This window comes from Lathamus discolor, chromosome Z, assembly GCF_037157495.1.
Source record: "Lathamus discolor isolate bLatDis1 chromosome Z, bLatDis1.hap1, whole genome shotgun sequence".
NCBI lineage: Eukaryota > Metazoa > Chordata > Aves > Psittaciformes > Psittacidae > Lathamus > Lathamus discolor.
Window position 1 is genome coordinate 62337208 of NC_088909.1, and position 13645 is coordinate 62350852.

The 13645-nt window shown below is 36.7% G+C and overlaps 1 protein-coding gene across 1 annotated transcript in view; it reads left to right on the forward strand.

Annotated features, from left to right (window-relative positions):
- The window catches only part of SLC27A6 (solute carrier family 27 member 6), a 39718-nt gene that overhangs the window by 14502 nt on the left and 11571 nt on the right, over positions 1–13645 (forward strand). The window contains exon 5 of the mRNA XM_065661613.1: positions 8789–8983. Within this exon, the coding sequence (XP_065517685.1) occupies positions 8789–8983 (195 nt within the window). The remainder of the gene's footprint in view (positions 1–8788; positions 8984–13645) is intronic.

The following is a 13645-nucleotide window of genomic DNA, read 5'->3' on the forward strand; positions in this document are numbered from 1 at the left end:
TTCCACAGCAGGTTGCAACACTTTTAAAATTTTAATTTTAAAGTGTATAAACTTATTCCTAATGCAGTTGCAGATTTATTTCAAATTTGAAGCAATAAGCTATTAAATAATGTGTTGCATCCTGGAGCATTTGGAAATATATGAATGGTAATGCAGCAAATTTTTCCTTTTTTTCTGTAAAGGACAACTGAATCCCAAAGTGATTTACAAACAAAGGCTAGAAGTCAGTTTTCTTAATCATTATGTCCTATCTTCTTCTCTTATAAGCTATCATATGTTATAACATTAATTGTATGATTTATGATATCTTACATGAACTTGGTAAGTGCTCTATAAAACCAGAGTTTATTTCTACTTGCATTCAAAATCTATTTCATGATTAATTAAGTCATTGCTTAGAAATTTTCTTTCAATATCTGTCCTGTTTTATGCCCACTTGGCATTGAGCCAATGTTATCCTTTGGCGTCAGTATCTCCTTTGGGTTACCACAAGTGTGTAAGACCATGGATATCAGCTTTCAAGCTTTATTTTGTTAAGCTGAAGCAAGCTAGTCTCTCCACTAGGTCCAGTTTGGCCATGGCATAAAGCTCTCTGAAGTGACTTTAGAAAAGATACTTAAGGATTTATTGTATTAAAACTTATCTATTAGAACAATAATAATTTAGAGGGAGAAAACAAGGAAGTCAGTACTGCTGGGATAAGCAAACAGAATGAACGTTTATTTCCCTGCTGTTGACTCAGGTGTTGTGGTAAGGGGTCTAATAATGGGATTTACAAATGTAGGATAGCACTGTCTAGCACCCAGAAACAGGTTGGTTCGAAGGGTGGGAATTCGATAGTCAGGTAAGGAAGGAAAAATGAATCAGCAGGCACTTCCCTACAATGCAGGTTTTACTTCACATTGCATTTTATTCCCCATTAGATTTAGCTCAATTTAAGTTCAGGACTGGAAATAGGTCTCTCTCTTATCATTAAAATGTGGAGCAGAAATTTTTCGAATGCCTTGCAGGTTTTCAGCATAAACATTATACTAAACGCCCCTAAAAGAGTTATGTGTCACAGTTATAGACAACCACACCTATACCTTCCATTTGAAGCCTCTGAAAAATCTCTGTATGTCACTACAATTTTATTTACTGAGGGTATCAGGAGGTAAAAAAACCCTGTATATCCAATAAACTTTGTGCTTTGAAATTCCATGGCTACAACAGTAGTATTATTTATAAAAAGTGGGTTTAAAACCAGATTATAATCCCATCCATTTTGACTACTGCCTTCTGATGTTTTAATGTACTGGCATACCTCTCTTAGACTCCATCCACATGATGATTCTTCCCACTAATAATGGTTTTTCAGGTTTTCTTCCTGGAAACGTTTACTGCAATGTTCGTAGATTCCCTTAGGCCTTAGGAAGCATTGGTTTTCCATACCCAAAACAGCACTGAAGGCTAATTGCGATGTCATTGCTAGCGTGATGGCTCAAAACTCTTCTGATCTTTAAGAGGTCACATAACTTGATCTATTTCCTTCCAGCTTCTTTTCCTACATATTCATCTTTTGGGTTAAGTCAGTGCCGTCATGCAGAAAATGTCCTGAGAGTGAAACTGTCGTGGTTTAAACCCAGCCACAGAGCTCGTTCACTCACTCCCCCTGCTTTTCTCCCGCTTTCTTTCCTCCCCTCCACCCCCCCCCCCCCCCCAATTTCCCCACTCCTGGAGGGATGGGGAGGAGAATTGAGAGAGTGTAACTCCCATGGGTTTAGATAAGAGCAATCCAGTAACTAACGTATAACACAAACCACTACTGCTACCACCAATGATAATAATGATAAGAGAAAATAACAAGGGAAGACAATACAATACCACTCGCAGAAAGAGTTCGACCCCCCCGAAGAGAGCTTGTACCCTTCCGGGGTAACTCCCAGTTACCTCCCTGGGCATGACATGCTGTGGTATGGAATACTTCTTTGGTCAGTTTGGGTCAGGTGTCCTGTCTCTGCTTCCTCCCAGCCTCCCCTCGTCCCTGGCAGAGCACGAGACTCACAAAGTCCTTGGCCAGAATAAACATTACTTAGCAACAACTGGAAACATCAGTGTTATCAGCTCTGTTCCCAGGCTGAAAGTCAAAACACAGCGCTGCACCAGCTACTAAGAAGGAGAAAAACTGCCTGCTACTGCTAAATCCAGGACAGAAACCTTGAAACCACAGTCATACTTCCACAAAGGGAAGTTTCCTATTGCTCACAGAATACTGTGTGCAATGCAGAGCGCAAGAAATAAGCTGTGCATGCTTTAATTTTATTAACTGATCTTTGGAAAGTTTTTATTTTGGCTTGTGGGCTTCTAGGACAACCACAAAAATTACTGGGTAGAATATAGACAAAAGTGACTTTTTTTGTTGGCAGATACTTTCCCAGGAAGTGGAAGTTCAGCTAAAGAAAACATTTCCTGTTAGAAGAGCTAAAGGAAGAAAACTCCTGTCAGGATCTAGTCCTATTAGTTTATCAGGAGATTGATTAATGAAAGAGTAGTGAGAGTGAGATATACTGAACAGCAAACAACCAGTTCCTGAACTGGAAGGCTATGTCCTCTTCCTAGAGTTCCTGTTCCTTTCTTATAGTGGATCTCTTCAGCACCCTTCCTGTTTTCTTTTACTTGTATTTTTAAATTTGGGTATGTATTTTGCTCAAAAAATCTAGTTGTAATTTGTAGTTAAACATTACTGGAAAGTCCTTGTAAGCATGCATCTTGAAGAATTTATTACATGCCTGACCAATTTGGTGGCCTTCTATGATGGGGCTACAGAATTGATGGACAAGGGTAAAGAAGTTGAAGTCATCTACCTGGACTTGTGCAAAGCATTTGACACTGTCCCACACGACATCCTTCTCTCTAAATTGGAGAGATATCAATTTGATGGATGGACCACTCGGTGGATAAAGAACTGGCTGGATGGCCGCACACAAAGAGTTGTGATCAATGGCTTGATGTCCGGCTGGAGACTGGTAACGAGTGGTGTCCCACAGGGATCAGTGTTTGGACCGGTCTTGTTTAACATCTTCATCGCTGACATGGACAGTGGGATTGAGTGTGCCCTCAGCAAGTTTGCCAATGACACCAAGCTGTGTGGTCCAGTTGATACGCTGTAGGGAAGGGATGCCATCCAGAGGGACCTTGACATGCTTGTGAGGTGGGCTGATGCCAACCTTATGAAGTTCAACCACGACAAGTGCAAGGTCCTACACCTGGGTCAGAGCAATCCCAGGCACAGCTACAGATTGGGCAAAGAAGAGATTCAGAGCAGCCCTGCAGAGAAGGACTTGGGGGTGCTGGTCGATGAGAAAATGAACATGAGCCGGCAGTGTGCGCTCGCAGCCCAGAAAGCCAGCCGTATCCTGGGCTGCATCAAAAGGAGCGTGACCAGCAGGTCGAAGGAGGTGATCCTGCCCCTCTACTCTGCTGTCATGAGACCTCACTTGGAGTATTGTGTGCAGTTCTGGTGTCCTCAGCATAAAAAGGACATGGAACTGCTGGAACAAGTCCAGAGGAGGGCCACGAGTATGATCAGGGGACTGGAGCACCTCCTGCATGAAGATAGGCTGAGGAAGTTGGGGCTGTTCAGCCTGGAGAAGAGAAGGCTGCGTGGAGACCTCATAGCAGCCTTCCAGTATCTGAAGGGGGCCTATAGGGATGCTGGGGAGGGACTCTTCATCAGGGCCTGTAATGACAGGACAAGGGGTAACAGGTTAAAACTTAAACAGGGGAAGTTTAAATTGGATATAAGGAGGAAATTCTTTCCTGTTAGGGTGGTGAGGCACTGGAATCGGTTGCCCAGGGAGGTCGTGAGTGCTCCATCCCTGGCGGTGTTCAAGGCCAGGTTGGATGAAGCCTTGGGTGGGATGGTTTAGTGTGAGGTGTCCCTGCCCGTGGCAGGGGGGTTGGAACTAGATGATCTTGAGGTCCTTTCCAACCCTAACTATTCTATGATTCTTCTATGATTCTATGTGTCATCGTAATTGCAGTAGGGTATCTCTCTTCTAATAGTCTTTCTAGTAACTACCTGATGATCCTGTTTTGAGGGCTAGTGTGTCAGTAGATGAATGTAAATCCTGTGTGGTGTCCATCATATTTTATATTTAACAGGTGTTTGCATTTCTTAGGCCCCGAGATTAAATATAGTTTCATGAAGGTTACAACACAGGAAACATTTCATGCCACCTTTGCTTGAAGTTGCATTTGTTTCTCTCTATTTGGCTTTTCCTGCTGCAGAAATGAACCTGTTTTCTTGTATTCTGTTGAAGCAACTCAAATTTAAAGCAATTTAAAAATGAAGCAATTTAAAAATGAAGTGCATTTTTAACTAGCTGCAGTCATGAATCCTTCCTTCACCGCTTAATATCCTGTTGATGGCACTTTGAAAGGCATGTCTTTTGTCAACAACTTAATCATGTAGGTAGTCCACATAGTTTACAAAGAGCACTTAGGGAGAAAAGTCTGGCATATGGAAAAAACCAGGTTTGTGGTATTTAGTGTAATAAGGCAGATCCTGACTTGTCAGTTAATTACTATACAAATGAAACAAGCATTCAAAATGGAGAAGTAGTCTGTCAGAACTGATTTATGACTTATGCAGCTATTTCGTACAGGGTTCAAAGATCTAAGCAGAATAAACTGAAGAAAAGTCCTAGTATAAGGTAATAACAGTTCTTGCTTAGTAATACTTCAGAAAAGCATTAAAAAAAATTTCAACTATATTGTTATAAATGGATAACTGAATTCCCATTTTATTTCAGAATCAGCTGTAAGAGAAGAAAATAGTGGGGGAAAATCAACAGGCATTTTTAAAAAACCTTGGAAATATGTTCTAATGTTTTGCTAATTTTAAAATGTTTCCCTAATTATCTGTAGAGAACTGGCTACTGGTAAATTCAGGACACAATCACATTCAGAAACACAAAGCATGAACAGCTTCTCAGAGGACAGCCATTGTTTGATCTTATTTGTGATAGTTGATCAGGGCAAGGCACTGAGTCCTTCATAAGTGAGATATTGCGAGGAAATACAGCTTTTAGTGAAGAAAGTGTTAGTGAGGTACTATGCTGTTACAGCAGGCTAGAATGTGCATGCAGCCAATCACTGCATACCAACTATTGCAGGGATAGCTTGCTGACATGACACAGCTTGTTCAGGAGTCCAGAATGGCACAGAGAGAGCAGAGCTTATGACAAGAGATATGTACAAGGCGATTTCTTGGAGTTCCTCCTGCTCCTGTAATTCTGTCTGCTATACCACAGAGAAGCTATTTGATGAGGTATCTGAATAAGAAATTCAAAGTACGGCTTTTTAGTGCCATAGCTTGTTTAAAGCATATGTTCCTGCATATTTCATTTATTTTTCATCTCATGCATTAGAGCACTCCAAGTGTGCATCACTCAACCAGGTGTCTAGAATTTGTTAAAATTATCATCCCTTTTCTTTCCCTTCTCTTATTTATTGCATTCTATTTATTGCATAAATTTTCGGCCGCATTGGCCATGGATACTAACATGCCTAGAGTTGGCAGTGATCTGGACAATAATACGTATCATGAACACATAGACCTATTAATGAAATATATATTAAAATGGCTAATTTTATTTACTGTGATTCACTTTCCATTGAGAGTTAGTTGCATGAAAAGCTAATAGGAATTCAAGTCATGTATTAGTTATACAGATTAAGTAAAAATATATAAAACATAGCTATATAAATTTACTCACACGTGAAACTAATGTAACATCACTGTTTAAAGTTTTCCGTCATTATAATCCTTCTCTTCATACCTATTAAACCTGCTAGGAAATTAAATTACATGTACTTTCCATTCTTACAGTAGAAAGACTGCTAAATGCATGACAGTTTTAATGCCTTTTCCTCAGAAAGTGCTGCAGTACTCTACAGGGAGTCTTAGATCAACAGATAAGTACAACTGTGATAGAGCTGACTAAATCACAAATACAGAAGTTGTAGTAAAGCAGTGTAACAGAAAGTTTGCCTTCTTTGTGAAGAAGTGAACTACTGACCTTTTTTTTAAGAAAATTTGCTCTAATTAGTTCTTGATCATGCACCTTTTTTGTATTTTTGCAAAAGGGCTGAATGTATTAAGAGAATACTTCTCTTAATATGTCAGATAGTCATACACTGTATTGTGGATAGGTGTTAACATTACAAGCATAATAGAATGCTAACCTGTCAAGTTTATTGTGTGTATTTTCCACTACAGAAACAACTTGGTGCTGTAGTAATGTAAAACAGCCAAAATAACACGAGGAATTGAAGGTATAAATGAGGCTGTAATTGTTCTTTTGGAAAAAAAAAAAAAATTAAAATTCATTTAGGCCACTTCTTCCTAGTCCATCCTAGTCTGTGGCTTTGCAACAAGCAGCTATCAATGATTTTATTTTTCTTAAAGTATAAATAATTGAAGCAAACTTACCTGCTTATTAAATTGGTCTCTAGAGATTTTGGATATTCCTAGCCTGATGAATGGCCCACTTAATTAGTACGTGTGTATATATATGCATGTGTTTGTCTCTTCTGTTCAATGTGGAACAAAGGATTTCTGTGAAAGAATCTTGTGTTATTTTTCATCTCTTAGAAAAGGCAGTATATTTAAATTATTCAGTGACATCAGCAAGGGGTAACTGCAGTTTAGTTACTGACAGGTTAATTTCAGTTTAGTAATGAAACTGTAAGGAAAATAACAATCTTTGGAAAGTTTTTATGTTGAGCTGACTGGAATATTCTAAAGATGGTGGACAATTTTTTGTGTGTAAGAATGAAAAAAAAAAGTTAAAAGACTTCCTAATAAAGTTCAAAGTAGCACTCTTACAGAAAAGGAATACCTTTTGATTATTTAAAATACATTATTTTTTAATGTGACCTTATTATTTCAGATATATGCAAATCTACACTGTTGCATTGTGATATTGCATCTGAAGTTGAAATCTGAAAAATCAAACTGCTCCAAAAATAACATCTATGGGCAATTTTCAGACACTTTTTTCAAGGCTGTGTCCCGGGTCAATTTCATTGTACACTGCAATGAAGCACTTGCTAATAATGATTTAACATGAAATCAGTGAAGTATGTGTTTATGTGGTTAGAAATTACTTTTGCATCCAAACTAAGGTAGGAGAGGAAAAGAGAAAAAGGAAGAATTGGGTTGTAGAAACAGAATGGTTAGTGATGAAGGAAGGCCTGTGAGGTAATTATGAGGTAAAATAGGATAATGTATCAGATTGTAATCTTCCAAGACCTATGCACATCTAGCAAAATAGGTGAGTTCCTTGCTGAGTCATTCCAGCAGGAAGACTTAATTTCCAAAAGACTCTGAAGCTCAGTAGAGGACTTTTTTGTCCTTCTATGAGTTAGTGGTTTCAAAGAGGTCAGTCTTTGTGATTTAGAGAAGGAACTTAAAATTTCACTATGTTTGCAGTTTTTGTTACAGGAGTGAAAATTCATTGTCCTCATGAAACTGAATTTGGCCAAGATGTAAGCCTCTGGGGAACACTAGTTTATGTAATCAGTAGAAAATTCACTGGTTTTTATATCTCAAATATTTTAAGATTCCTGTTTCAGCCAGCTGACCAGACCTCTTCACAGAACTAGTTTGCTGTGGTTTTATGTGACATTAAAGCTGCCGAAATGGATTTTCACTACAGAGACACACCTAATTCATACTGGACTAGAGCTGGAAAGGGAAAAGGAAACTAGACTATAAGAACAGAAAATACGGATTATTTGCTTTCTGTATTAGATATATGTGGACTTATATATACACACACATAAATATTTAAAGAGTGAATATGTGCATATATGTGCACCTGTATATAGACAGGTGTTTGCATACATATGTGTAAGTGTACATAATAGAAGTATATACTGACAGTGTTGCAGTACCAGAGTGCTATGCAGTTCTAAAGGTATGTGGTAACATACCTTTATTTATTTTGCACTGTCTCACTTCTAGGGCATTCTATATTGCCACTTGCAATGATTAAAAAGGGAGCTTACTTTAAAACAGGTGAAGTTAAAATCAAACCAAAACAGCAATTTAGATTTTTTGCCTTCTGATACTTCAACTGAAATCTGATTGTATTTTAAAGGTGCTCCATGCAATCTCAAGGTTTGGGAATGTGTTCATAAAATTAGAGAGTCTCACTGAACTGGGTGAACATGTACAATTGTGTTCCTTGTAATAAAACATGGGAGTTGACAACAGTAATTCAAGATCACCAAGAAATAACATATACCAAGTTACACTGAACAAAGCCTTGCAAGTCTTAATATTGAAAGAAATACAGAAGATGACTCATATAGTGTGTGGGAAGGAGCAGATATTACAAGTGTGTGAAATGTGAACACACAAGAAAGTAACCATAAATCTCTGCTGACTTTAATCCCTTGACAGAAATAATGTCTCTGTTCTTCCCAGTTTTCTAATTCCTCTGAGTGGAAACAGACTGAGACGATGAAACTTTAAAAACATGGAAGCATTTATATAAATTGATGTAGCTTTTATTCCAGAAATTATTTGCTTGTTCAACAAGATAATAGGGGTTTTATTACACTTTGCAATATTGTAGCTGCAGGTGAGCTATGGCAGCTTTCTTTAACTTCTTGATTGGTTTTGGTTGTTGTTTATACTTGGTGTATTTAAAGAAGGTACATGCAACAATCAAATGAAGTTACCAGTATATTGTATTTTAAATTATGTTTTTTTTTTTTTTTTTTTTTTTTTTAACAGAAGGAAGGAGAAAAAAATCACAAAGTTCGATTAGCAGTTGGAAATGGAGTAAGAAATGATGTATGGAGGGCTTTTTTAAACAGATTTGGTTCTGTTAAGATCTGTGAGTTTTATGGTGCTACTGAAGGAAACATTTGTTTCATGAATCACACAGGAAAAATTGGATCTGTTGGACGCACCAATTTCTTTTATAAGGTGACTATTGATTTACATCTTACTTTGATAAAGGTAAAATATTTCTCAGTTTGACCACAGGACTTGGTCTGTGCAACCAAATGGAGTTACAGTAATAAGTCCAAAGTAAATTTTCTGACTTAATCACCCTCTGTAAAATCTTGGCTGCCAAAGTACTGCAGATAGTATTTAGCACCCAACCCAGTTACACTTTCAGCAGTAACACTTAGTTTTTTCTAAAGGTTCAAGAGGCAAAAAAGCCTTGCTGTTCTGACTATCTTTAGTAGGTTCCAAGTGTCATTTCAAATCTCTGTATTAAAGGATAAAAGAGAAAGCTGGATTTGCTTTAATATGTAAGAACTCATTAGCTGTGAAATAAACATTTAAGTATCCCTTCTGAGTCAGTGTTCTACGGATCATATTTAGAGTAGTTTTCAAGAAGTGTATTTACTGTGAATATTACTATGTAAGTATTTGGCATGGGAATTAATAACAATCAAAATAATGTACAGACAGACACAGCGACATATTTTATATGCAAGTGCAATTAAACATAAGCAACTTAAACATCTAGTCTATATCATTAGTCAGAAATTTCAAAGGTAACATAATACAAATATAATCATAGTTGAGTAATTGTGACAGACAATACTTGCCAAGGATATTAATTAAAAATCTAACCTCATTTATCTACTAAATCTGCTATATTTATTTGGCTTGTTCTAGGTTATTAAAACTAGAAAAAGTATGAATTTCTTTATTTATTCAAAAGCCTCTGATACATTTTTCATCAGCTTTGACAATGGGAGCTACATGTCTTGGGGAAAAGGAATACATAGTCTTTATGTCACATACAGTGGCTTTTCCTTCATCCTTCTGAGTAAATGAGAACTTATTTCAGCTTGAAATTCATAGATAGATTTTTCCCTTTGGGTGCTATTAATACCATCTCTTAAATGGTTTAAGATTTCAGCAAGTAACATGTATTCCTAGCCTTAGCTAATAATATGCAAGACTTAGAGAGGTTTCCTAGCAAGGAGACTCAATATTCAACATTATGTTGTTATTTACACCAATTTTAACTTGTGTTGACATAAATAGGATTAAATGCATTGCCTAGAATTTGCAAATTTAATGAGATATATATACCTATCTATACTGAGATACCTGTCTACATATACAAATACTGCTGGCTTAAGTGGCATCTGTGCTCCTTAGAACTAATAGTAAAACGTCCTGACAAAACTTTTTTTCAGAGGATGGTGTAAAAATACTCAGAGGTGTCTTCTTATGACATGCAAATAGTTTTCTAGGTAGCATATGTTCCAGGGTCCACAACTTCAATTAAGCATCGTCACATTACAATGACTGCAGACTACTTTGCAACTCAGGGCCAGAGGAATTCTTCACTTCTGGGATACAAAGCTAGAACAGAGGGAGGAACTTGGAAACACTTAGGAAAACACCAAAAAAACTAGTGTCTTTTTCAGAAACTGTTGAGAGCTCAGGAATTTTAGCAGACTGGCTCTGCTTATTCTCTGGTCTACCTGACTTAGGCTCTGTAGTATGCATAGTGGACATCAAGTGCTGATGTCTAGAAGGGTAGAGATCCACTGCGGAAAATGAGGAATCTGGAATTTACACAGTAGTAGGTGAATCAGGAACCTTAGAACTGATGTTGATTTTTGTTTCAGACTTTTATAAACCACATGCTTTAATTATTTTAAAACTTCTTTTTTTTTTTTTTTAATTAAATGTCATCAAATGTTAGCTTTGTTCCAAACCTGAGTAAAATTGTTTTCAATATTTCAGAACTTTTGATTGAGTTATGACATAATTCATTAACCTTTTGGAAATATCATGTAAATGTTACAGCAGATAAAGGGCTAGACTTCAAATTACCTATTTACTGATTTAAGTATCTCTATTTTTAATCAAGTAGTGTTGGAGTTTTGCATGTATTAACAGGGGCACTTCATATGTCAATAGCATATGCTGTTTGTGTTTCCAAAAGTGTGTCTTTTTGAGCATGAAACATGTTACTTTTTCCTCTTTAATGGTGGGGCTTATGATCTGAGTCAGTCCCTGCAGATTAGGAGCAAAAATAGCTCATGCAAACTGCAGTTAAAAAATAAATGTAGTTGTAACTGAATACTTGATCTCACTAGACATCTTTTCTATATTTTCTATACTATTCCAAGTTGGAACTGTTATAATCTATGGAAACATCAGTATAGTCTGCTAAGATAATTATGGGTTCCTCCCCTTGTTTACTCAGTGTGAATATGGAAAAGCCATAAGATGGAAAGAACTAAGAAAAGCCATTCATTGCATTTGGCTTTGCTTGAAATCAGTTTTATTATGCCTTTTTCTACACTCTCTTTTCCCTAGAGATAAATCCACAGTAAGACTTTGGTTATTTCCATAGTTTCTCTTATAAGGAGAGTGCCCAAAGCAAGTTATCTGTGAGCAGGTTCAGTATTTAGCTACTTCCATTCTCCAAGGGACCTGAGTTGTGTTGGATCCCAACCTTACCCCCAGGTTATATACATTTGGCATTGTATGACTGTAGAGTTTGAGAAAAGAATGAAGGTTGTCATGGAAAACCAGATTGAATGCAGAGGCAAACTACTTTGCCTTGATTACATGAACATAGTATGTTTAGCCAGGTCAGCGGGTGGATTATATGACCCATTTTATGTGGAAATACAACTGCCCCAAATCTCTGCTAAATAAAGGAAGTTTCAGAGACTACTCCAAAGCTCCATCATTACTTTTTTGTAAGTAATATGTTTCGATCCAGATCAGTCATACTTGTGTGACATACATGGCCTCTCTCTCTGAAAGAATTTGTGTCAGTGGAAGGACATGGCATATTAATAGTATTACAATAGTTATATGTCTCAAATTAACAGTTCTTCAATTTGTTAACTACTTGGGCTTTGCTCTGTCACCAGTGCAGTGCCTCTGTATGGCAGTTGCTTCAGTCTGCTTTGTGACATACTTAAGTTTGGGAACCTTTTATATGTGTTTTTGATTATTCCACAATCTGTGAGTACTGTGACAAAAACTGTATTTCAATGACATAGGTATGTTCAGTTTTGCTTATTACAGGCATTAGTTGCGGGTTATTTAAAATACATTTCAAAGGTTGAAGATTATTAATGCACTGTCAAGTGTAGTTACTGTATTTGTTTTACTTCAATCTGAATGACATCTGCTGGACTTCTAGCAATATGTAAAGGAGAGCAGCTTTATTTCTAATTTGCTGAATCATAAATGATCTGAAAGTGGAATGCGAGACTGTCTCCTGCTGGAAAGCAGAGAATGTCAGAGACAAGGCCCTGCCATCAAATTCCTGCCGGTTTTTTTGTTTGTGGGGTTTTGTTTTTTTTGTTTGTTTGTTTTTGTTTGTTTGTTGTTGTTGCTTCTTCAAATAAATGCTCCAACAACTTCTGAAACATTATTCTCTTAGCACATGGGATAATATGAAGATACCCTTAGATGTATTCTTTCTGTTAGGGAGACATATTCTTATGTTAGGGATTTACCTAACACCTATTTCTTAAACTGGGAATAGGGAGAGAATTGAGTAAGACGAGAAGAGGCCTCTGTGTTCATATATGTGATACAGGGAAGGAGAAGGAAGTAACTTACTCCCTTTCTGTTGGCATAATTGCACAGTTGAAATGAAGTAAATGCAGTATAAAAACCCATATATACATTTACCAAGAGTATAATGGGAATAATAGTAGGTAGGTTTAAAGTATAGTATTTTTAGCAGGGTAAAAAGAAAAGACATAGGAAGGCATTTCTGCTCTACATGGTGCCAATGGCAGTTTCTAAAGGTGAAATGCAGCCAAAAGGTACAGCTTTAAATGACAAATTAAGCTCTTAGAATGAGCAAAGTAACTTTTCTGTCAGTAACTACCAAGGGTTGGGGATAAATATTATTACTTGTGATAAATATTAAGGTTCTGAAATGAAATATTAAATATTATTACTTGTGATAAATATTAAGGTTCTACAGAACACATTTACTTTCATAAATTGGAAGACACAAAGTAATAGGAAGAAACAGATGAATGTTATAACAGTTGCCAGACATCCAAGAGGCCACCGTGTGTGAGAAGTTAACTCAAAGGAGTGTTTTTGTTTGCACTTGCTATTTTTCAACAATACTTTTCGTGTAAGAGGCACTGGTTCATGTGCTTGAAAGCATCACTGTAGTATATGAATAAATCCTTCAATATGGATGTTCATACAGAGTCAATGAATGGAAAAGTAAAAGCCTCTGAATAGCTTTTTACCTGGCTTTACAGAGAAAACAGTGCATAGATTAACGTAGTAATATATTACTATATTTACATCTGGTATACATATGTGTATAGTTAATGATTCATTTTATTAAAATTTTATTATAAAAGACATACATTATGTATGTTTATACAAATGTGATATGGGAAAAAATCTGTAAGACTCTCAGTCATATCTATCAAATACCTCTTTCTTACCCTGAAATAAATTCTGAGTGATGGCAGAGAACATGTAATGGGAGAGTGGGACTAGTGTGATACAGTGAAGTTTGTAAGAAGGGCTAAATTAACCCATGGCAAGTACACATGAAAAAACAGCACGTAAAAAAAATATTCCAATCTTTATTTATAAATGTATTTTTTCATT